At 46.8% G+C, this 25591-nt stretch overlaps 2 protein-coding genes across 3 annotated transcripts in view; one reads left to right on the forward strand and one right to left on the reverse strand.

The window, feature by feature from the left end:
* Positions 1-25591, forward strand: part of LOC120924009 — a 742797-nt gene that overhangs the window by 220050 nt on the left and 497156 nt on the right. The gene's annotated exons all lie outside the window — the stretch shown is intronic.
* Positions 3432-25591, reverse strand: part of LOC120924279 — a 70477-nt gene continuing 48317 nt past the window's right edge. The window contains exons 4-5 of one of the 2 annotated variants that reach the window (XM_040335156.1): positions 12912-12997; positions 3432-3668 (exon numbers count right to left, since the gene is read on the reverse strand). In XM_040335156.1, the coding sequence (XP_040191090.1) occupies positions 12939-12997 (59 nt within the window). In that variant the 3' untranslated portion in view covers positions 3432-3668; positions 12912-12938. The remainder of the gene's footprint in view (positions 3669-12911; positions 12998-25591) is intronic. The other variant, XM_040335149.1, reaches the window with a different exon arrangement.

Raw genomic sequence — 25591 nt, forward strand, 5'->3', positions numbered from 1 at the left:
TGGGGCCTTTCACTTCTGAAAAACGCACGGTGTCATGCAGAGTCCCCCAGGGATCCCCTCTGTCGCTGGTTCTGTTCAATATCTATCTCCGCCCTCTTTTTGAAATCATCAGTAACCAGAAGTTACTTTACCACTCTTATGCAGACGACACACAACTGTATTTTCGCATCTGCAACAATAAGGATCATTATCTCGGACTAGAGAAATGCCTCACTCTAATAGATAACTGGATGACAAAGAGTTACCTTAAACTCAACGGTTCAAAAACAGAACTTCTCCTGTTTCATGCCAAGCAAAAGAATCAACCCGCAACAACATGGACTCCCCCACCCATTCTGGGTAAAACCATCACCCCTAGCACCAAAGTCAAAAGTCTCGGAGTCATTTTCGACACTTACATGACAATGGATGCACAAATAGGGTCAGTAGTCAGCGGATCGCATCATCTGCTGCGCCTACTACTCACTCCCTCTATTCCAAAAGAAGACTTGGCAGTCATGGTGGGAACAATTATCACTTCCAGACTTGACTATGCAAATGCCCTCTATCTCGGACTCCCAAAGTACCAAATCACTCGTCTGCAAGTTGTTCAAAATACGGCCGCGCGACTTGTGACTGGGAAAAAAACATGGGAATCAATCTCACCTTCACTGAGATCCCTTCATTGGTTGCCAGTAAAATACAGAATCACTTTCAAGGCTCTCTGTCTAATACATAAGTGTATTCAAGGAAATGCCCCCCAATATCTGTGCGAAAAACTAAAAGCTCACAACCCCAATCGCGTTCTGCGATCCACCAACCAGAATCTACTCCCGATACCCAAAGCCAGATACAAGTCCAAAGGAGAAAGAAGATTTGCAGTTCAAGGACCCAGATTATGGAACGCTCTACCAACCAGCATCCGGCTGGAGGTAAACCACTTGTCCTTCAGGAGAGAGATCAAGATTTATCTCTTCTGAGGGCCCAGGGAATGGATACCAAGCGCCCAGAGGCGATTCAGTTTGCATGTGTTGCGCTATATAAGCTTCTCACTCACTCTGTCTACATCAGGGATCCTCAAACTACGGCCCTCCAGCTGTTGCGGAACTACACATCCCATGAGGCATTCTAAAACTCTGACATTCACAAACATGACTAGGCATGATGGGAATTGTAGTTCCTAAACAACAAGAGGGCCGTAGTTTGAAGACCCCTGGTCTACATGATTACACAGCAATATAGAAAATCAATGTACCCCAATGCAGAGGCACCCAGCTGCGGCAGCAATGCTGAAATGCCCCAATGTCTGTGCAGAGACGGGGGGGTCAGAGAGGGAGGGAACAGAGACAGAGGAGGGGAGAGAGAGGAGGGACGAGGGGAGAGAGAGGAGGGACGAGGGAAGAGATAGGGGGGGGGAGAGAGGAGGGACGAGGGAAGAGAGAGGGGGAGAGAGAGGAGGGACGAGGGAAGAGAGAGAGGGAGAGGAGGGAAGGGGGAGAGGAGGGAAGAGAGAGAGAGAGGAGGGAAGGGAGAGTAGGTAACAGAGAGAGACAGAGGAGGGAAGAGAGAAAGGAGGAAAAGGGGCAGATAAGGGAGGAGAAAGAGTGGAGGGAAGAGAGAGTGGGGAGGGGGGATGAGAGACAGAGGAAGGAAGAGCGAGAGAGGTGAGAGAAAGTGGGAAGAGAGGGGGGAAGTGAGGGAGAGGAGGGAAGAGAGAAACCGAGAAGAGAGAGGGAGATGAGGGAGGAGAAAGAGAGGAGGGAAGAGAAAGATTGGACGGGGAGAGAAAGATAGAGGGGGTGAGAGAAAGATGAAGAGAGACAGAGGAGGAAAGAGAGAGAAAAAAGGGAAGAGAGAGAGGGGAAAGAGAGACAGAGGGAAGAGAGGGAGATGAGGGAGGAGAAAGAGAGGAGGGAAGAGAAAGATAGGACGGGGAGAGAAAGATAGAGGGGGTGAGAGAAAGATGAAGAGAGACAGAGGAGGAAAGGGAGAGAAAAAAGGGAAGAGAGAGAGGGGAAAGAGAGACAGAGGGAAGAGAGAGAGGGGAAAGAGAGACAGAGGGAAGAGAGAGAAAGGAAGAGAGAGGGGGGAGAGAGAGAGGGGGACAGAGAGCAGGGAAGAAAGAGAGGAGGGAAAACAGTACCGGAGGGTAAGAGAGGGAGAAGGGAAAAGAGAGAGGGGGGAGGGAAGAAAGAGGGGGAGAGGAGGGAAGAGAGAGAGAGAGAGTAGGGAAGAAAGAGAGAGAGGAGGGAAAAGAGAGAAAGAAAGGAGGGAAACAAGAGATAGAGGAGGGAAGAGAGAGAGAGAGCGAGAGCGGGTAAAGAGAGAGAGGGGGGAGAGCTAGGAAGGAAGAGAGGGAGAGAGAGGAGGGGAGGGAAGGGGGTAGGGAGAGGTGGTGCAGAGAAGCGAAAGCTCAGGTGTCAGCATAGGCTAGAGCGAGGTTAGGCATCCGACATTCCGATTGCATGGCAGATTAGAAGGTAGTAGGCACCAAGATCCAGAGTAGATTTTTGAATAGATGGCTTCTGCCGGGGAGAAGCTACAGTATGTTCCAGGCTGGTTAGACAATGGCTGTAGGATCTCCCCATCGTTGTTGATCTTGTCTTCAGGTCTCTGACATCAAGACACATGCCACATCATGATCATTCTTAGGGGCCCCTGGAAATGAATTTTGCTGCAACATTCATCTGGAGGCATCTCAGTTAATATGTAAACTTGACCTGCACTAAAAAAAGATTCCTGCCGCCCACTGATCATGACTGGCCTCGTCCAGAGAAATTTCCCAAATGACAGCTGCTTCTCCCCAGCTTGAAGGGGTCTTCAAGATTCTGATAAGCTACCCCCCCTCAGCCCCACAACCACTGGACCAGCCATTCTCAACCAGGGTTCCTCCAGAGGTTCCTAGGGGTTCCTTGAGCTGTGTCTGATGAACCACCTATTTGGTGATGCCTACAGAGTTCAGGGTTCACCACCACTTAGCAAAGCCAGCACCAAATATATTTTTAACTGTCTTTAAGGTGCATTCTGAACACCACTTTAATGGGGACATTCTTCCTATTGAGCATTGTTCCTATTGAGCCCTGACAATTTGGTTTTGGTTAAGGGTTCCTCGAGAAATTAAAATAATTTTTGGGGTTCCTCTAGGGTTAAAAGGTTGAGAAAGCCTGCACTGGACCATGGTTGTGGCAAAGAAACCCTTGTCCTTATCAACATGGGCGCAATGTGCTGTGGTGGGGGAGCACCCCTCCCCCCCATGTTGAAGGCATGTGGCCCTCAATGCTCATCCCCTCTCTTTCCTGGCCTACCGGGCTTTATGCTTAGATAAGGGTCTGATATGGATTTGATGGGGGGGGGGGTTCTGCTCTCTGCCTGCTGCCATTTTATTAAGTTTTCTGCATTTGGACGTCTTTCTAAAACTATTATACAAATGCCACAAAACAAGACACAGCCACTTCCATTAATCTAAGTGAACATTTATTATTAACTCTTTACAAATATAGATTGCAATTATTAAAGAGATAGCTTTTAGTATTACAACATGAAGATTGTCCATGAGATTTGGAGGGGCTTCATCAATCACAGGTGTGGTTGGAATCCAACACTCCACATGCAAGCAAATAAAGCCCAGCTGGTCCATGATGTTTTAAAATCAGTCCCCCGTCACCCATCGGCTCCAGGTTCTGCTACCTCTGAAGAAGAAAAACAAAGCGATAAGACCAGAAGAAGGTGAAGATCATGAATGGGAAATGGAAAAAGGTGACAATAAAACAATTGCTGAGACATGATATAGTGAAAGTTATTTCTCTTGTAGTGATGGTGTTTTGGAAGCCATTTTTGGTATTCCATAAACTATCCCAATTTGCTCTGGGCACCGTTAGGTAGATTCACAAAGAGTTAGGCCGGCTTATCTACAGATAAGCCGACCTAACTCTGAATCTAAGCCGACCTATGTTTAAGTGTATTCTCTAACAGAGATACACTTAAACATATCTAAGATAGGACGGCTTGCGCCATCCTATTTTAGATTGCAATGTTTTGGCTTACCGCTAGGTGGCGCTTACATTGCGGCCGGCTTAGATTATGTAAATGAGCATTTACGACGATTCCGGAACGAACGCGAGCCCGCCGCAGTCGATTAACGTTGTTTCCATACGCGATAGGCCGCCTAAAGTTATTCCACCTATGAGGTGGAATAACAATGTTAAGTATGGCCGCCGTTCCCGCCGCGAGGTTCGAATTTTTACGTCGTTTGCGCAAGTCGTACGCGAATCGGGATTTACGTCGTTTACGTACGCGTTGAAATCAATAGGCCCATACGGCCTACTTAGCCGCAATGCGCACTGGGAAATGTAGTCGCCCGGCGCATGCGCAGTGTAAAAAAACGACAAAAAACGTGAGGTCAAGCCTCATTTCCATACTACACGCCCCCCTCCCAGTCATTTGAATTAGGCGCTTACGCCCACTCGTTTTAGGCTACGCCGCCGAAAATTTGAAGGTAAGTGGTTTGAGAATCACTAATAGCCTAAATAATTTAGCCTAAAAAGACTAGGCTAGGCCGTCCTAATTTTAGGCCAATGTACGTGAATCTACCTACAAGTGTCAGTCCCAATATTGTTCTGGTGGAGAACTTGGATTTTGTGCCAATAATTAGTAATGCTACATTTAGTGGCACCAGTAGTATTGGCAATGAGACTGGACCTTTAAAAATTTAAGTCAGGGTTTAGGAATTAGGTAGTAGCTAGGGATTAGGTTAGGTTAGGGGTTAAGGTTAGTATTTGGTTTTGGTGGTTAGAAATTAGGATTAGGGTTGAGCGAACCCAAACTGTAAAGTTCGGGTTCGGTACGGACTTTGGGTTTTTTCTGAACCCGGACCTGAACCCAAATAATTGGAAAAAGTTCGGGTCCGGGATCGGGGTTCGGGAAAAAAAAATGCGCGGAGGTCCCCGCAAATTCAATAACCAGACCCTTTAGGTCTGGTATGGATATTAAGGGGAACCCCGCCGTCAATTAAAAAAAAAATGACGTGCGGTTCCCCCTAAAATCCACACCAGACCCCTTATCCGAGCACGTTGACCTGGCCGCCCGCAGAAAAGAGGGGGGACAGAGTGCGGCCCCCCTCTTCTGAACCATACCAGGCCACATGCCCTCAACATAGGGAGGATGTCCCCATGTTGATGGGGACAAGGGTCTCATCCCCACAACCCTTGCCCGGTGGTTGTGGGGGTATGCGGGCGGGGTGCTTATCAGAATCTGGAAGACCCCTTTAACAAAGGGGACCCCCAGATCCTGACCCCCCCCCCCCTGTGTGAAATGGTAATGGGGTACACTGTACCTCTACCATTTCACGAAGGAAGTGTAAATTCTTGTAAAAAAAAACCACACACATCGTAGAATAAAGTCCTTTATTAATAAAAAAAAGAAAAAAACTCCAGCGATGATAATCCACTCGTTCCCGGCTTCCTGCTCCAACGTTGTCCCGATCCAGCGACGGGTGATCTCCAGCGATGAGAAGATCCATCCATCCGGAGCGCAGCATCGCCAACCTCCTCTCACCGCTGGACACAGCGCAGCGAATGACGCGCTGGAGCTGTGACATTACTTATATAGGAGAGGCAGGGCCACCCGTCACGTGACCCCGCCCCCTCTGACGTACCCTCTGATACGTCACTGGGGAAGCCCAGGAAGAGGGAAGACTGTTTTTCCCCTAAATATCTTCCTTTACCTTAGTGCAGTCCTCCTTCACTTACCTCATCCTTCCATTTTTGCTTTCAAATGTCCTTATTTCTTCTGAGAAATCCTCACTTCCTGTTCTTCTGTCTGTAACTCCACACAGTAATGCAAGGCTTTCTCCCTGGTGTGGAGTGTTGTGCTCGCCCCCCTCCCTTGAGGGGGGAGGGGGCGAGCAGGAGAGTCAGGACGCTCTCTACATTGCAGATAGAGAAAGGAGCTGTGTGTTAGTGGACGTCCTGACTCTCCAGTAGTCCAAGGGAGGGGGCGAGCACGACACTCCACACCAGGGAAAAAGCCTTGCATTACTGTGTGGAGTTACAGACAGAAGAACGTGAATTGAGGATTTCTCAGAAGAAATAAGGACATTTGAAAGCAAAATGGAAGGATGAGGTAAGTGAAGGAGGACTGCACTAAGGTAAAGGAAGATATTTACCACTTAAGGACCCGTTTATGTATATATACGTCCTGTTTTTAAAGAAGGATATCTCGGTAACGGCAGCAGCCGCTGCCACAACCGAGATATCCATCTTTTTAGTGAGCGGTCCTGTAAACGATAACAGTGGTCTCCGCGGTGGATTCGCGGTGGACCTCCGTCGCTTACCGGAGCCGTTGGCAGCGGCAGAGGCGATCGGGTCCTCTCTTCTGCTCGACAGGGATACGAGTGAGGGGAAGATGGCCCCCACCCATCCCCATAGCAGGGCGGAAGTGACATCAAAACGTCACTTCCGCCCATGCTTCTTAAAGCAATATTTTCTTGTTGTCATTATTTCAAATGACAATTTATTTTTTTGCATTATAGTGTAAATATGAGATGTGACGTCTTTTTGACCCCCCAGATCTCATATTTAAGAGGACCTGTCATGCTTTTTTTCTATTACAAGGGATGTTTACATTCCTTGTAATAGGAATAAAAGTGACCCATTTTTATTTTAATTTTTTTCAGTGTAAAAATTTATAAAATAAATAAAAAAAACGGAAAAAAATTTTAATTCGCCCTGTCCCGACGAGCTTGCGCGCAGAAGCCAACGCATATACGTGAGTAGCGCCCGCATATGAAAACGGTGTTCAAACCACACAAGTGAGGTATCGCCGCTGTCGTTAGAGCGAGAGCAATAATTCTAGCCTAAGGCCTACTCTGTAGCTCAAAAGATGCAACCTATAGAATTTTGGAAGCTATTTAGGAAAAAAAAAATTGTACCTTTACAGCCCCTTTAAAGTGGATGTAAACGGACATAAGGGGGCGAGATTCTCGTAGGTGCGCGCATCTTTGTGCGGGCGTAACGTAACCTATTTACGTTACGCCTCCACAACTTAGACGGGCAAGTGATGTATTCTCAAAGCACTTGCTCCGTAAGTTGCGGCGGCGTATCATAAATCGGCCGGCGTAAGCCCGCCTAATTCAAATGTGGGACAGGGGGGCGTTTTTTATGTTAATGTTCTGTGACCCGACGTGATTGACGTTTTTCACGAACGGCGAATGCGCCGTCCGTGGGAATCTCCCAGTATGCATTGCTCCTAATACGCCGCAAGGACGTATTGGTTTTGACGTGAACGTAAATTACGTCCAGCCCCATTCACGGACGAGTTACGCAAACGACGTAAAATTTCCAAATTTCGTCGGGGGAACGACGGCCATACTTAACATTGGTACGCCGCACTTACGCCACCATATAGCAGGGGTAACTATAAGCCGGGAAAAGCCTAACGTAAATGGCGTAAATGTACTGCGTCAGCCGGGCGTACGTTCGTGAATTCGCGTATCTAGCTGATTTACATTTTTTTACTGCTTAAATCAGCGTACACGCCCCTAGCGGTCAGCGTAAAAAAGCAGTTACGATCCGACGGCGTAAGAGACTTACGCCTGTCGGATCTAAGGGAAATCTATGCGTAACTGATTCTAAAAATCAGGCTCATAGATACGACGGCGCGACTCAGAGATACGACGGCGTATCTGGAGATACGCCGTCGTATCTCTTTTGAGAATCTGGCCCGAGTTTTCTCCTGTTTGTCCGTGTATCTCACTGAAAAAATAAAAGAGGATTGCTCAGAGCTGGATTAACTCTTTGTGGCAAGACTGGGCACAGATGGTAGGAAATCTTATACTCTACATTGTGACAGCAAAAAAAAAATAAAAAAAAATTTGGGTTTACATTCACTTTAAACCAAACATATCATTTTTCTTCCCCCGCGTGCCTCCTCCCCTGATCTCTCTGTCAAAATCAGTGGCACAACTATAAGGCCCCTTTCACATTGAGGCGTTTTTCATGCGGTACAGCACTAAAAATAGCGCTGCTATACCGCATGAAAAAAACCTGCCCTGTAGTGTTCAATGTGAAAGCCCGAAGGCTTTCACACTGAAGCGGTGCGCTAGCAGGAGCGCTCCAAAAGTCCTGCTAGCCGCATCTTTACCGCGGTATAGGAGCGGTGTGTTCACCGCTCCTATCGAGAATTTAGGTGAGGAACTATTGATTGGGCTTTGAGGGCACACAGTACAATTTGGTATAGAAAACTAGAGATTTATTGAGTATGAAATATCATATAAAATCAAACAGACATAAAATCGAATTTAGGTCAGTGACTAATACTACAAGGGTAGTGACAACAATATACAATCTTATTATATACAAGCTTTATCTGACAAGCACAGTTACAAGTAAAATGTTGAGTTGTGTATCCCATGTGGTATTTCCGGAGGTTTACTGGAGGCCTTGCTCTACATGTTACGCGCGTTAGCGCTTCCTCAGGAGCATAAGATATTGCATCTATTAAAACATATATACAGGAAAACAATTAAGTTCACAAGTATACATACATAGGAAAAAGATTTTTGTGTTATAAACAACACATAGAAAATAACATAAACATAACAAATTATATAAAGAAAAACAAAATATAGACACAAAAAATGTAAAATATTTGCATTTGTCAACGTAGGTGCGGTAGAGCAAAGGGGCAGCGTGTCACCAAAACCCATTGAGATAGATAAAAAGAGAAAGCATCACAGAAATTTGACGCCAAGAGGGAAGGGGGTAAAATGAAAAGGGAAGAGAAAAGAAAAGAAAAAAGGGGGAAGGGGAAAAGAGAAGGAGAAAAGAGGAAAAGGGAAAGGGGGGGAAAAAAAGGGGGAGGGAAGAAAAGGAATTTATAAGGGGCTGAGAAAGAGGTAAAGGGGGGGGGGAAAGGGGGGGGGGGAAACAAAAAGAAAGTGCAGGAATGAGGGATAAAAGAATAAAGGGGGAGGAAAATGGGGGAAGAGGAGGGAAGGGGAAGGGAAGGGACAGGGTGAGGAGGTAGAGAAGAGAGGGGAAGGGAAATAGTTAATGTGGGTAAATAAAAGACATGAATAACTTACAAAATAAGTCGCATTGGGGGTAGACAAGCGACAGTAGTGTCCTAACCCCACAGTGGCTGAGTGGACAAAGTCTGTCAATCCAGCCTAACGTGGGGATAATATCTGTAGACAATATGGAGTTAAATTTTTTTGAGTTAGATAGGTATTAATATGGTACTTTTATAGGACAGAATGAGAGGGGAAGGGAAAGGGGGGATTATTTTTTGGGGGGGGTTTTTTGGAAAGAATGATTAAACCTACTGTATCTGGATACCTACTCACCAAAAAACACATAAAGGATTGTAAGAAAGGGTGATCAAGCAGTCAGGTGCTGGTAAGCACTTAAATTCAGATCCGGGGATCTGCACGTGCGGTATTTCAATGCTCAATGTGCTGGGCTAGATAGGGTAGATGAAAACATCTAATAACGCAGTCTTTCGATCTTAGCTATGAGTGCCAGAGGATATTGTATGATACTGCCAGAACAGAATCCTAAAGATAAAACGAGTATATGAAAGGGTGAGTCTCCAATGTAAATGACTGAGAGTCATTATTGGCATTAAGGCCCTATGTTTAGACCTATATGGTAAAGTAAAGGTGTGTGTACCTGTAGCCTGATCCGCACCTAAATCCGCGCGTGTCCCCAGTGAAGTGATGACGCCGATACACCTATATGTTGCAAATTACCAGATTTATAGCACCCTACCTGATTGTAAGGAGCTGTGTCAGCTGGAACAGCGAGGTCCGTCGCGTCAGTGATGACGTCATCTCCGAGCGTCCATCACGTGACCCGACGTCGAACGTGATGTAGTAAGAGATGGTTGGATAAGGAGGGCGGGCACAGCAGGTACAGCGCCCAATGAGGGAGCTATGAAAACGAGGCAGGAGGACAATTTGGTGCCGTACATAGTGCAGACAACGCTGCATCACATGATAATCCCCCACGTGGGCTGCAATAACATTGTTAAACGGCGTCACACATAACGCGCTGTCAGGTCGGCATGGAGACCGCCCAATAGGGCGGGTATATCGCCAAGACCGGCCAGTGGGAAAGGGTTATCAGGGAAGGGGGAGGAGGAGTATGGAGGACAAGGGGTAAACAACCGTTCACATCGGCTCAGTAGGTCCATATAGAGGTTGTTAGAAGGAGGGGAAAAAAGAAAAAGAAACAGTGACAGCAGGTTAGGTGAAGTGGTTATAACTAAGATGGAAACAAGGTTATAAGGAACCATATCGCAGCCCAATGCTGCACCGCACCGACATAACAAATACTCTACCACAGATGAACAAAGCACATCACCCCTGGTTACCAAGGATGGTGCGCTGAGTAAAGAGTTAAAATCTTCATCTAAATCAAAAAGATAAAGATAAAGGAGGAATTAAAACGTTTCTCATACTTCAAAAACGGAAAAAAATTAAATAAATTTATATATAATATACAGTTTGTTCTTTCGCCAAAATTGAATATTCATTAGCTGTTTACCATATTATATCCTGCATTAAGTATGTATGTATGAACATGCATAAATTGTTTATTATCCAAATAGGAGCCAATCGCAGTTCATTATTTTGTGAATTCATTACTCTGAACCAGACTCAATCATCCATGGACAGAGGGCAGAAAGCTCCCAAATTAGGTTCCACAGGGGTGGTTAGAAGAGTGGGATTGGGACAGATTGTTCATATAAAATATGTTTAGAAGCCGGGAGATATCCGGCCAGGCCATGAGTCTGAGTCCGTGCCAGAGAGAAAAAAGAAGTGAAAAATTAATTAATTAGATCAAATTAATGAAATAGGGTTCAAAAAAGTGCATACCAAAAAGGCCCATTATGCCTTATATAAGGTCTATTGTGTATCTGAAACACATAAAATAGGTGATTAACACGTACTAACTAGGTACGATGGTCATATCAGTAATGACCAAAAATTATTAGGAAAGAAAAATTGTTTTTTTAGTGAGTGTATTAATAACAAGGTTAAGAAGATACTCCTTTGTCGCCTGGAGTAATGAGTATCTATAGTGATATATTGATATTAATAAGTAATAGCATAGACCCGGACTGAGATATCGATGGCCAGATAGTAGCAGGGCACGCCGAAAAAAGAAAGAGGGGAGAAAGGCAAAATGGGAGAAGAGGGAAGAGAGAAAGAAAAAATGGGGGGGGGGGAAGGAATAATAAAAGGAAAGGAAAGGGGGCATTTTATGATTGGGGAAGGAAAAGGAAGAAAAAAGGGGGGGGGGGGGTTGCCCAAGCAAAACTATAGGAAGGGTTTATATGATTGTGTTTCGTTTAATCCGGGGGGTTGGGTGGCATTAAGCCTCTCGACCCAAATTGTCTCCCTTTGGAGAACAAATCTGTCCCATTCACCTCCTCTTGGATTTTGGGGAATGACGGCCAGGGCGGTAAATTTGATACAAGATGTATCGAAACGGTGGTATAGGTCAAGGTTTTCCTATGTATGTATACTTGTGAACTTAATTGTTTTCCTGTATATATGTTTTAATAGATGCAATATCTTATGCTCCTGAGGAAGCGCTAACGCGCGTAACATGTAGAGCAAGGCCTCCAGTAAACCTCCGGAAATACCACATGGGATACACAACTCAACATTTTACTTGTAACTGTGCTTGTCAGATAAAGCTTGTATATAATAAGATTGTATATTGTTGTCACTACCCTTGTAGTATTAGTCACTGACCTAAATTCGATTTTATGTCTGTTTGATTTTATATGATATTTCATACTCAATAAATCTCTAGTTTTCTATACCAAATTGTACTGTGTGCCCTCAAAGCCCAATCAATAGTTCCTCACCTAAATTCTCGATATATCGGGGCGGTGGCACATTTTATACAGGTGCATTCGCGGTATCACCACGCGACATATGCACATTAAAATAGGCTTTTTCTCTTTGCAAAATATTCACCGCTCCTATACCGCGCCTTTCCATTGAAATCAATGGGAAACCGCGGTAATACCGCGGTAATAACCCTTTTTCAGCCACTAGCGGGGGTTAAAACCTCACCGCTAGCGCCCGAATATTGCGGTAAATACGACGGTATAGCGGCGCTACAAATAGCGCGGCTATACCGTCACCGCGGCTCTATCCCCAATGTGAAAGCAGCCGAAGCTCCATCCTTGGGGGGGGGGGGTTGGTCGGAATTTCTGACAGAAAAAGTCAGATGGAGCCTACACACGGTCGGAATATCCGACCAAAAGCTCCCATCTGACTTTTTCTGTCGGAAATTTCGACCGTGCGTACGTGGCGTTAGTAGGGTGACCACATTTCTAAACTGCCATTCAGGGACATCCCCCCCCTCCTAAAAAAAATAATCTTTTTATACCTTTTTTTGTGACCCCATAGACTTCACTAGTTCATCTTGGGACCTGTAGTTCTTGGAGGGGGGTGGTCACATTTTCAGCTCTGAGGGGTTCATGGTGGGACCTGTAGTCCTTCACTTTTGGGGGTCACATAATATCTAAAGATCTGACCCCCCCCCCAATTTGAAGGACTACCTGTCCCAGCATGAACCCCTGAGATCTAAGGGTGTGACCCCCCCCCCCCAAATTTGAAACTCCTCGCATGAACCTGTGAGATCTAGACTGTGATCACACAGATCTATACTGGGACCTGTAGTTCTTCACTATTTGGGGGGCGGGGTCACATCTTCAGCTCTGAGGGGTTCATGCTGGGACTTGTGTCAGTTTCATTCCGGGACACTGTATTGCACCAGAGTGAAGGTGCCCGGGACAGACCTGCAGAATGCGGGACTGTCCCGGGCAATCCGGGACATGTGGTCACCCTAGGCGTTAGTTGCTGTCCCTGCTTAACAGTAAGATTTAGACGAGACAAAATATGATCAACAAACCGAGACAAACCAAGTCTGGAGGTTGCGTCACCGGAAGTAGGCCCTTGGAGGAGGTTGGTCCTGAGTACGCCTGGTCTTCGCCGGACCTGCCAATGAGAGAGGTGGAGTTATATCACTGATGATTCCTGACTTTATCTCAATCTGTTATGTTAATTTACAGCTAAAAATGCTCCATAAACCAAATATCACTTGTGTGTGTGGAATGTTAAAAGCTGAACTCTAGCGGCTGGTGCTAAAGTTTTTTTTTGGGGGGGGGGGTGCGGCAAACAAACCCCTACCAGGTCCGCACTTTTCCCGGTCAACCCCATCCGCCTCCTGTCCTAAATGGCCGGGAAGAGGAGCCAAAGACAATAGCGAATATTGATTCGCTAGTGTCACAAGTGGGTGGGTTCGGTGTGCCCTGAGCCTAACCCTTTTCGAGCCAATTAAAGCCTCAGGCTCCATTTAAGTGGCTTGAAAAAAAAAAACTCATAGAAATCTATGGGCCAGATTCTCAGAGACTTACGTCGGCGTATCAGTAGATACGCCGTCATAAGTCCGAATCTGTGCCGTCGTAAATTAAACGTATACTGGAAACCAGATACGCTTAAATTAGGCTAAGATACGAGCAGCGTAAGTCTCCTAAAATAGCGCCTAAATACCGCCTGAAAAACTCCTGCCCAGCATTCTCAATGTGATTTTTAACCGATGGTCGTGCCTACTAACGATTGTTTTTTTCCCCATTGGTTAGGAATCTATAGGTTAATTTTAAAGCAAGTTGGCTTTTTTTTAACCTAAGGTTAAATAACCTATGGGGCCGGGTACTCACGACCAAACATGTATGGTGAAAGCGGTCCGTCGGACCGTTTTCACCATACATGTCTGCCAGAGGGCTTCTGTACGATGGTTGTACACACCATCGTACAGAAGTCCGCGCGTAAACAATACGCGGGGCGTGTCCGCGGTGTCGCCGCGTCGATGACGCGGTGTCGCCGCGACAATGACGCGGCGACGTGGGCGGCCCGCCTTTAAAATGCTTCCACGCATGCGTCGAAGTCATTCGACGCATGCGAGGGACGGCGGGCGCCTGGACATGTACGGTAGGTCTGTACTGACGACCGTACATGTCCGAGCGGGCAGAATTCCAGCGGGCTGTTTTAAAACAAGTCCAGGAATATTTGTCTGCTGGGAAAAGGCCCGGCGGGCAAATGTTTGCTGGAATTCGGCCCGCTCGCGCCCACACACGACCAAACATGTCTGCTGAAACTGGCCTGCGGGCCAGTTTCAGCAGACATGTTTGCTCGTGAGTATGGGGCCTGGGGCCCACACACGATCGGTTTGGACCGATGAAAACAGTCCATCAGACCGCTGTCCTCTGGTTAACCTATCGTGTGTACGAGGCCTAAGAATACTTGGTTTGCAGGTTATTACCGTTTAGGGCTTGAGAACTTCTCTTTCTTTTTTGTCTCCTAAAATCACTCTTCATTTTTCGGATAATATCCTTAGCCTCTTTTTCCTCCAGCCGTTTATACTCCTCGATCAAAGGTGATTCCGCTATAGCGCAGGCCGTCAGGCTGTTTAGAAGTTGCTCTTTCTTGATCTCCAAGCCACCGTGATTAGGAAGATGGAATGCAAACACCAGATGGTTCCACACACTTAGCACCTTATACTCTTCATCTCTGAAATGAACGCAATAGCTGTTCTCTTTATAAAATTTACAGGGTAGGTGGCATGTCTTGGGACCAGGATCCTCAGCAATCTTCACTTTGAGAGAAATCGAGGTGGATTCTGGTCTCCAATACACCTTTTCATCCTTCAGGTAGATAAAACCATGCTGGACAGTGGGAACATTTGAGAGGTTCCTGAACTGGTGGCTCTGGTCAGGGCTGTGCACTAATATATAATGCGTAATCTCCTGCTTGTACAGGTCAGTACCCAGAATTCTCAGCTGCGGCCCCACAGTGCTGAGTCCGGTACAGAGACAGAAGATCAGATAACGGGAAGGAGAACTTGAAGTTGCCATACCGTGAAGCAGATTCATCAAAAGCTGGAGAGTTGGCAAATTGAGATTTGATTTTTTTCCCGTATTTTTTAGCCATCCAAGATGGGAGAACTTCCTTGGCTTCCTTACATGACTCTTTGCGTGCCTCCCTAATGTCTTCTGGTGCGATTTCTGCACTCCAGAATAAGAGGTCTCTAAATTTAGGACGAATGTCCCGCATTGTAGTCTTGAAACGCTCCTCATCATAAATTCCATCCATAGAGGACTTGCCAGTGACGTGCTGTAGACGGCGGACTGGAAACTCTTGTTGAATGTGCTCGAAACTATGAGGTCTCATATTTTTCAGGGTTTCTAACATTTTCTTCCCGCTATCATTAAGTTCCGTGCTTTTTTTGGTCAATGTTTTATAAACCTTTGTGATAGATAAATGTCTCCCCTCTACAAAGTGGACTGGACTTTTTTTTGAGCTGAAAGAGTTCTGAAGCTCCATGTTCCTGAAGTCTCGTGAAGCTGATAGCACTGCCATAGTTACTACTTCTCTGCTGCGAACGTTATCTCTTTTCTGTCTAGGCGGGCGTTGGAGTTATGTGTGTCATAAAGAAATGTTTTTATAGGTGTACTAACCACACTAGATCACAATGCAGAAACGCAAGTGAAAGTAAGACCAGGCCCTAGCTGCAGGCCAGATGCAGTCCTATGACAGGCTAGATTTGGCCCACGGGCCATAGTTTCTGCTCTATATCATATTCTAGGGACTGAGTGGGTGTTTAAGCATATTTCTCAGAAATTAGGAGTTGGAGGAGTTATGTGTATTGAGAAAGATTTTATACCGATGTACTAACCACACCTAGAACTAGATCAGAAATGCAGTACTGCAAGCAGGGCCGCCATCAGGAATTATGGGGCCCCTTACACAGCTTCAGTCATGGGCCCCCTGGAGCAGAGAACCGGGGAGCGGGGTGGGGGCTGCCGCGAATTGAGAACCGGAGGGAGGCCCTTTACAAATTATTAATAAAAATTAAAAATTAAAAAAAATTTATAAAAAAATATATAAAATAAATAAATAAACATTTATAAAAAAAAAAAGGGGGGGGGGTTGCCATCCAGGGCCCTGGGGACCTCTGGGCCCTTTAACCACTTAAAGACCTTAGGTGTTTTTCAGATTTGGTGTATGCAAGACTAAAACAGTTTTTTCTGCTAGAAAATTACTTAAAACCCCCAAACATTATATTTTTTTTTTCTAACACCCTAGAGAATAAAATGGCGGTCATCGCAATACTTTTTGTCACACCGTATTTGCGCAGCAGTCTTACAAGCGCACTTTTTTTGGAAAAAATTCACTTTTTTGAATTAAAAAATAAGACAACAATAAATGTGGCCCAATTTTTTTATATATTGTGAAAGATAATGTTACGCCGAGTAAAATGATACCCAACATGTCACGCTTTAAAATTGCGCCCGCTCGTGGCATGGCGTCAAACTTTTACCCTTAAAAATCTAGATAGGCGACGTTTAAAAAATTCTATAAGTTGCATTTTTTGAGCTACAGAGTAGCTCTAGGGCTATAATTATTGCTCTCACTCTAACGATCGCGGCGATACCTCACTTGTGTGGTTTGAACACCGTTTTCATATGCGGGCGCTACTCGCGTATGCGTTCGCTTCTGCGCGCGAGCTCGTCAGGACGGGGCGCTTTAAAAAAAAAATTTTTTGTTTTCTTATTTAATTTTATTGATTTTATTATTTTTTACACTAAAATATAAAAAAAAAAAAAATGATCACTTTTATTCCTATTACAAGGAATGTAAACATTCCTTGTAATAGAAAAAAGCATGACAGGTCCTCTTAAATATGAGATCTGGGGTCAAAAAGACCTCACATCTCATATTTAGGCTTAAATGCAAAAAAAAAAAAAAAAAGGAAAATTTGTCATTTAAAAAAATGACAAAAAAAAAATTGTCTCTTTAAGAGGCTGGGCGGGACTGACGTTTTGACGTCACTTCCGCCCAGCAGAGCTATGAGGACGGGTGGGGGCCATCTTGCCCTCACTCCAGGCGGCAGCATCGGATCTCCTCCGCCGCTACAGACGGCTCCGGTAAGCGGCGGAGGGCGCGGAAAAGCGGCGGGAGGGGGGGGCCCTCTCCCGCCACCGATAACGGCGATCTCGCGGCGAATCCGCCGTGGAGACTGCCGTTATCGTTTACACGGCCGCCCGCTGAAAACATGGATATCTCAGTTGTGGCAGCAGCTGCTGCCGTTACTGAGATATCCATGTTTAAAAAGAGGACGTACATTTACAATAAGCGGGTCCTTAAGTAGTTAATAAAAAAAAAAAATCATTTATAAAAAAAAAGGGGGGGTTTGCCACATGGGGCCCTGGAGACCTCATTAGCCCTTTAATATATATATATATATATATATATATATATATATATATATATATATATATATATATATATATCTCAAAAAAGGAATAAAAAGAAAAAAATAATAATATAAAAAAAAAAGAATTTATAAAAAAAAGGGGGGTTGCCATCTGGGGCCCTGGGGACCTCTGGGCCCTTTAATAATAATAATAATAATAATAATAATAATAATAATAATAATAATTATATATATATATATATATATATATATATATATATATATATATATATATGAAATAAAAAAATATATAAAAATGTATTTATTTTTATATAAAAAAAGGGGTGTTTTCATCCCGGGCCCTGGGGATCTCCGGGCCCCTGGGGACCCCTGTACCCCTAAGAAAAAAAAATTGGCCCTTTAATAAAAAATATATATATTAGAAAAAATATATATTTTTTATAAAAAATAAATAAAAAAAAGGGGGGTTGCCATCCGGGGCCCTGGGGGCCCTCGGACCCCTGGGGACCTCCGGACCTCTAAAAAAAAAAAATGTCCCTTTAATAAAAAATAAAATAAAAATATATTAAAAAAAAATATATATTTTTTTTATAAAAAAAAATAAAAAAAATGGGAGTTGTCATATGGGGCCCTGTGGGCCTCCGGGCCCCTGCTGGCCCCCCCTTTTTTTTTTAAAGGGGGTTGCCATCCGGGCCCCTGCTGGCCCAGGGCCCACTACAACAGGGCCAGTTGTACTGGCTTATCAGCGGCCCTGACTGCAAGTGAATGTAAGATTGAATATTCTATATCAGGGATCTCCAAGGTTTTTAGTATGAGGGCCACATTGTATATTTAGTAAACATTTGTGGGCCATAAACCAGTCAGTTTTAAAAATCGATGACTAATAAATGAATGAACATGTTTTAGGATCTTTTTGGGAATCGCCATGATATGATTCGGAACAAAAGGGAGAGAAATTCATGACTAGGGTACTCCCGCTCAGTACGTTATACCCACATAAACCTCCCAAACGTATGACTATGTAGCGCCCCCTTTTCTTTTAGCATGGGCACTACCCTAGAGTTAGTGGGGAATGGGAGAGTTACTTTGCTCCCATTCAAGATTTGTACAAATTCCGGACGTCTGTCATTCCAGAATTGTCCACTGGGTCAGTCTGTGGTCCAGGGATACAGTGCCATCCCTGGCCAGCAGTTGGCGCTAGAGGGGTTCTGGCAGAGCAAGCTTTCCCAGCAGCCAATTAGAGGAGTTTTCCCTCGCAAGGCATGCTGGGGGAGAGTATATCTGTGACAGGGGTCATGTGTTCTAAAACTTTCGCGGGGTCCCTGTTCCAGGTGCGGTACCCACCTTCAGGGAACGCGCATCCATGGACCCCGCCAGCGCGGCCCACCTGGCCAAGGCTCAATACTGCCTTAAACCTCATCGGGAAGAAAAGGTGGACTTCAGTGTTTCGCTGGATTCCAGGATCTATTGAAAGAATCCCAGTCTGGGATCGGGTGTTCGGATCACTGACAGGTATGCTTGCTGTCATCCGGGGGCCCTGTTTAGGAAAAAGTCTACTGGGAGGAGTTGCTCTTTATTCACCTAAGTCCTTTATTGAAATTGGCCTGTGACCGAGGCCCTAGAGCCGGGTCTGTGAGACAGACCCGTTCCTTCCAGACGGTTCAGAGTGACACTTCGGCTGCCAGGCCTATCATGGGGGTCTGTCGGGGGGCACTTTACCCACTCTGAGTTGCAGAAGTTGGTACTATACAGAGTAGTACTGACTGCTCCATTGTTATCCAGGCCTGATACCGCAAGGTTTTCTCCTCCTATCCTTTCATCAACCTTGTCCTTCCAAACTAATGTTGATGTTGGCCGTGTTGGCCTGGAAATAAAGCATTGAAAACCCTTCAATTACTGTCTGGACCTTCGCTCACTGTTTGTTCTACCACTGCACCCCTGGAGCCATGTCAGGGTAACTTAATTTGCCGATTCCAAATCAATCAGCGGCTCCTTCGGGGGAGAGCGCTACAACTATAAGCAAATAACGAATGACACCGATTTGGAGAAAATTTGGCCATGTTGGGCATTCATTAACAAATAAACAAATTAACATTCCTAAAAACAATAACCATAATTCAGTACCCATAACATAAAGCAGGCATGTCCAAAGTCTGGCCCGCGGGCCAATCGCAGCCCGCGTTCCGGTTTTGGATGGCCCACCTGCTCATTTTCACATTTATGTCTTTTGTGGCCCCCAACGAATCCCGGAGCGTTGGGGGCCACAAAAGAATACAAGCTGGGTGCTTTGGTGCTTTGGAGGAGGTGGGACGAGCAGGAGTATTTCCTGTTTACACTGCGTCAGGAAGTCCCGTCTCCTGCGGTGCCATTGGACGACTGTTCTGTCCATCACAGGAGGTGGGACTTTCGATTAAAGAGGCAGCTGATAAAACAGGAAATTCTCCTGTATGTTTGTCGGCGCTCGTCCCGCCCTCTCCCTGTCTCCTCCAAGGCTGTAGATGTCCATGAATCAGACTGCAATGGTGAGTCTGTATTCAGGGCAAGGGGGTGCTGTATTCATGGCAAGGGGGTGCTGTATTCATGGAAAGAGGGGTGCTGTATTCATGGAAAGAGGGGTGCTGTATTCATGGCAAGGTGGGTGCCGCATTTATGGCACTTGTGAGGCTGTATTGATAGGCAGTGACCCTTATTTTGAGTGAAGTGAAGGTGCGTATTATACACTGATAAATACGGTATAACCAAATAACACACCTGAGCTCATCTCTTCACCACACACAGCCACAAAGGCAAGAGAATTCTTGTTGTGCCGTGTATTAGTTGCTCGAACGAACACACTTAGACCAAATTTTAATGGTTCACAAAATGTCAGGCAAAATGGTCGGCCCTCAGCATGTTCACTTCATCAAATCTGACCCTCTTTGAAAAAAGTTTGGACACCCCTGACATAAAGGTTGCCGGTCTTGGGAGACACCAAAGAACCAAATTCAGGTTATGTATCCTTGGTAAAACTTAAAGATCCCTAGCTGCACAACGCCGGCTCTGCGACAAACACACTTTACCACAGATGCCTCCTTGTTACCACTTCCCAGTTATTCGTGGCCAAGATGACAATCTGAGTGGATGTCTGTGCTTAATCCTTAATCGCTTAATCCTTCCTGCACAGCGGATGCTGGCACACTCATGTGCCGCTGATCGCCTGGGGCAGCAACTTGAAGGGGTAAGAAGTTTTGTTTCCCTCTCCTGATGGAGGAAGCTGTTCCTGCCCCTTGCGCCCACGTGGAGACCAGTATGCGCTCATTTACCAACAGTGGGCCATATTCTCAAAGAATTACGCCGGCGTATCAGCAGATACGCCTACGTAAGTCCGATTCTAAGGCCGTCCTATGTTTAAGTGTATTCTCAAACTGAGATACACTTAAACATGCCTAAGATACGACGACCAGCGCTGTTGTATCTTAGGCTGCAATATCTACGCTGACCGCTAGGTGGCGTTTCCTTTGCGGTCAGCGTAGAATATGCAAATGACTAGTCACGCCGATTCTCTAACGTACGCTTGCCAGTCGTAGTGATTTTACGCCGTTTCCGTAAGCGATACGCGGCGTAAAGATAAACATGCCCCCTAGGTGGCGTACTCAATATTAAGTATGGCCGTCGTTCCCGCGTCGAAATTTGAAAATTTAACGTCGTTTGCGTATGTCGTCCGTGAATGGCGCTGGACGCCATTTACGTTACCGTCAAAACAAATGACGTCCGTGAGACGTCATTTAGCGCAATGCACGTCGGGCAATTTACCCGACGGAGCATGCGCATTACGATGGGCGCGGGAGCGCGCCTAATTTAAATGATCCACGCCCCCTACCAGGATCATTTGAATTAGGAGTGCTTGCGTGGGTGTACTTTACGCTACGCCGCCGCAAGTTTACAGGTAAGTGGTTTGGGAATCAGGCCCTTGCCCGTTAAACTTGCGGCGGAGTAATGTAAAGGACATACGTTACGCCGCCGGAGATCTATAAGAATATGGCCCATAGTGTCCCAGACGGAGCTGGGAGAGCCGACCTCCTCCGATCAGCCAGGCTCGTCCGACGTGATGGCGGCCATCGCTGCCTATCAGGCCGCCCTGACTTCCAAGGTAGAAGCTGTGCAACTAGATATGGGACTCCTCCTCCAGGAAATGGATAAGGTGAGGTCCTGGCTCTCTTCAGAGGAACAGTGCCTAGGCCATGCTGAGGACACTATGGTGGAACACACTACTAATCTCCGCTCCTTACAAATGAAGATTTGTGCCTTAAGCCTCACAAACACGATTTTCTGCAGACGAAGCTTGGACTTCTGTCCAAAAGGGCGTTAGGCAGGAACTTGTATTGCAAAACACGAGAAGAATTGTCGGCCAACAAACACGAAAACGACCGTGTTTTTCAGCTCTTTAGCGCCACCCTTTGGGCAACTTCTGCTAATGTTGTGTTATGGTGAGCATTGCTTTTGAGCATGCGTGTTTGTACTTTGGAGTTTTGTCTGACGGACTTGTGTACACACAATCGGAAAATCCCGACAACACACATTTGTTGGCAGACAATTTGAAAGCATACTATCCCACATTTACAAACAAGAAGGAAAATGCGCCAAACTAAGTGCAGTAAGTAAGGATTTAATTAAAAGTAATTTCGTAAACAGTAAATTGGTTACTCACAAACACAGTGGCCCAGATTCAGGTAGAATCACGCAATATTTGCGTGGGCAAAGAGCAAAAATTTTTCTCTGCGCCCACGCAAATATTGCGCTTTGCCCGCGATTCACGGAGCAATTGCTCCGTAAATTGCGCGGGCGATATGTTAAACAGCCGGGCGTAAGGCTGCCTAATGTAAATGATCCCGCCGGGGGCGGGAATCATTTAAATTAGGCGCGCTCCCGCGCCGAGCGAACAGCGCATGCTCCGTCGGGAAACTTTCCCGACGTGCATTGCGGCAAATGACGTCGCAAGGATGTCATTTGCTTCTAAGTGAACGTGAATGGCGTCCAGCGCCATTCACGGTTCACTTACGTAAACAACGTAAAATTTGAACGTGGCGAGCAGGAGGCGCAGCTATACTTTAGCATTGGTTGCGCCTGCTATTAGCAGGAGCAGCCTTATGCTAAAGTCGCCGTACGGAAACTCCGTACCTTGCGTGCGCAGGGCCCGCGCAACTTTTGTGAATCGGTGGTAGTATGCAATTTGCATACTATACGCCGATCACAAAGGCTGCGCCACCTAGCGGCCAACGCAAGAATGCAGCCTGGGATGTGAAGGCATAAGGAGGCTTATGTCTGTCATATCTTAGGCTGCAGTCGGTGTAACGAGGTTCCTGAATCAGGAGCACTCGTTACACCGGAGCAAGTAAGCCCTTGCGCCGCGCAACCTATGGTTGCGCGGGCGCAAGTGCTTCTTGAATCTGGGCCAGTGATAACACAGGCAAAATAGGGCAAAAGGCTGGTCCGGTGTCACAGCGTGTCATCTGCAGCTACGGGGCTTCAAAACAGCTTGTCTTATATCATGGGACCGTAGGAGATGGAAGTCCAAACATTAGGGAGCCTTTAGGGATCCACAGGAGATCCAGGAGCCGTGGACGCTGCTTCAAAGCGGCGTGCGTTCCAGCGTGGAACGCAACGTACCATCGCGTTTCTCAGCATCCGCTGGACTATCCCACTATCCCACATTTGTCCGTGGAAAATCCGACAACAATTGTCCGATGGAGCATACAAACGGTCAGAATTTCCATCGGATAATCCGATCGTGTGTACGAGGCTTTAGAGTTTAAAGCTGACGATGCTGAAAATCGCAACCGGAGGAATAACCTTTGCATTGTGGGCCTTGCAGAAGGTGTTGATGGCCCTAATCCAACAGTTTTTGTGGAGAATCTACTGCGAACCTAACTACCTGCAGCTCAGCAGGGCAGGTGAGAGCCCATCGTATTGCACCCAAGCATGGACCCCCTGGGGCATCACCCCACACCTTCATCCTAAAATTTCTCAACTTCAGGGATAGAGATGAAGGGCCATATTCTCGTAGATCGGCGCATATTTAGTGAGGCGGAGCGGACCTCCGATGCGCACCGCCGGCTTAACTTGGCGAGAGCCGAACCATATTCCCGAACCCCCTGCGTCCTACGCTGCGCTCGCGTAACTTAAATGTGTTGGCGTAAGTAGGCGCAAGTGACGGTAGGAGGGATGTGGGCGTGAAGCATTATAATGATCCGTGACCCCATGCAAATGATGTCCAGACCTAACGGCGCATGTGCCGGACGTGCTCCGCCCTCTGCGCATGCGCACAATGACAATAGGCGTAAATCCATGCTAAGTTGGGCCGGCCCAGTGTATAAAAGCTTCAAGCATCCGCCCAGCTAGTGCAAAGTGACTCCCTTGTATTTCCCTATTGGAGTTTTCACTTTGCTGCTGCTGCTATGCCAAGGAAAGACCGCAGGAAAAAAAACTTCAGCCCTGCTGAGAGGGAAGTTATTATCTCAGCAATGGAGCGCTTTGATGCCAGGCTCCATGGTGCTGAGAGTGGCAATACCAGCAAAATCAAAAAGGAAGAAATCTTACGCAAAGTGACGGCACAGGTCAATGCCCTTGGCCATGATGTGAGGACCCCCCAGGACATCTTAAAAAAAATGAATGACCTGCGGGGGGTGGTCAGAAATAAAATGGCCACCATTGCCAAACATGCCAGGGGCACTGGAGGTGGGCCACCCTGTCCGATCCGGCTGTCAGAGGAGGAGGAAATTATTGCCAGATGCCTGCGGAGGGAGCAGGTGGAGGGCCTGGAGGGCCATGACTCCAGTGACCCACCCATGAGGACAGGTAAGTGTGTTTTATCTTCTATATGGTGTGTAGCATGTTTGGGGGGGGGAACATGTGACAAGTGTGTGGGTCCACCAACATGGGATTTTTTTGTGTCATCCACAGGTGTGCAGGAGGGAGCTGGGCCGTCTTCTGCTGTCCGTCCAACACCATCCCCCCAGCAGTCTGCTACAGTGGCTGACCCCCTGGGAAGCCTACAGGCCTTTTTGGAGGGGAGTGGCCAGTCCTCCGCACAGGAGGTGGTTGAGGAGGATATTGCCCATGAGGAGGTGGTGGGCAATGAAGAGGAGGTGGCCCAGAGTGTGCAGGAGGTCATTTTATTTCTTGACGACTCACATGAGATGCCCGGAACATCACAGCACCACCCAATCACCAGCCCCTCAGGGTCTTCCATCACCCTCTCCAGCCCCTCCCGTCCCATGCCCCTCACCACCAGCCCCTCACGGCCCTCCCCCTATTCAAGGGCCCCAGGCACTCCTGTCCCCAGGAAGGCCACCCATAAGACCAGGGGTGTGGCAGGAGTCCTGCAGGAAAAGCTGGTCAGGCAGCAGGACCAGCAGAGCCGCCATATGGGGGACATTTTGGAGGAGTTGAGGCGGCTCAATAATAGCCTGTCCTCCTCTGGAGCAGTGCCCGACGCTCTGCAGGATGTGGCAGGAAACTCTGCAGCCACCATTACAAGTCTGGGTGAGCTGCAAACCACCACAGCCGAACTTGTGGGGGAGGTCAGGGGCCTGCGGATGGCTGTGCAGGCCCAGACTGCATGCCAGGAGGCCCTGCTCAGCCGTATAGCAGTGGCTCTAGAGGGCAGACAGCCAGCCAGGGAGGCACCTGGGGATGTTAATCCACCGAGGGAGGCTCCTCCACCTGATGCCCCACCACCCCCAAATGAGGCTCCCCCCAGACAAGCGAGGGCCAGGAACCTGGGCACCAGGCGGAGTCCGCGCCGGGGCCGGTGATTTATTTGGGCTTCTTTATGCTCTAAGTATGATTTTTGATTTATGCTCTAAGTAAGAGCTTTTTAAGATTATTTTATTTATGCTCTAAGTAAGAGCTTTTTAAGATTATTTTATTTATGCTCTAAGTAAGAGCTGTTGTATTTTTTGTGCTGCACAAAGTAGTGCATAGCACAGTGTGAATGGTGTGTGAATGTGGGGGGGGTGACACTCCTGCCAGTAAGGGGTGTCACCCTTGGTCGCTGGGGATAAGTTCTCCCCAGGTCCGTGTGAAAGGTGTATGAATGGACAGCAACATCATTGGAGCCTTGACGCGGCGTTGCTGCTCCTTAGTACCGTGCGGTGTACTTCGGTCTAATCCAATGGGATGTGCATGTGGGGTGTGTGTGCTAGGGACCACAGTGGTGTGCATGCGTGCATTTTCTGTGTGCCATGTTTAATGTGTGTGTTTAACGTTCAAAGATTCGCTCCACGAGACATCTCCTGACTGCTGTACCATCAGCAGACGGGGTAGCCTCGGTTAGG

Source organism: Rana temporaria, chromosome 1 (genome assembly GCF_905171775.1).
Source record: "Rana temporaria chromosome 1, aRanTem1.1, whole genome shotgun sequence".
Lineage (NCBI taxonomy): Eukaryota > Metazoa > Chordata > Amphibia > Anura > Ranidae > Rana > Rana temporaria.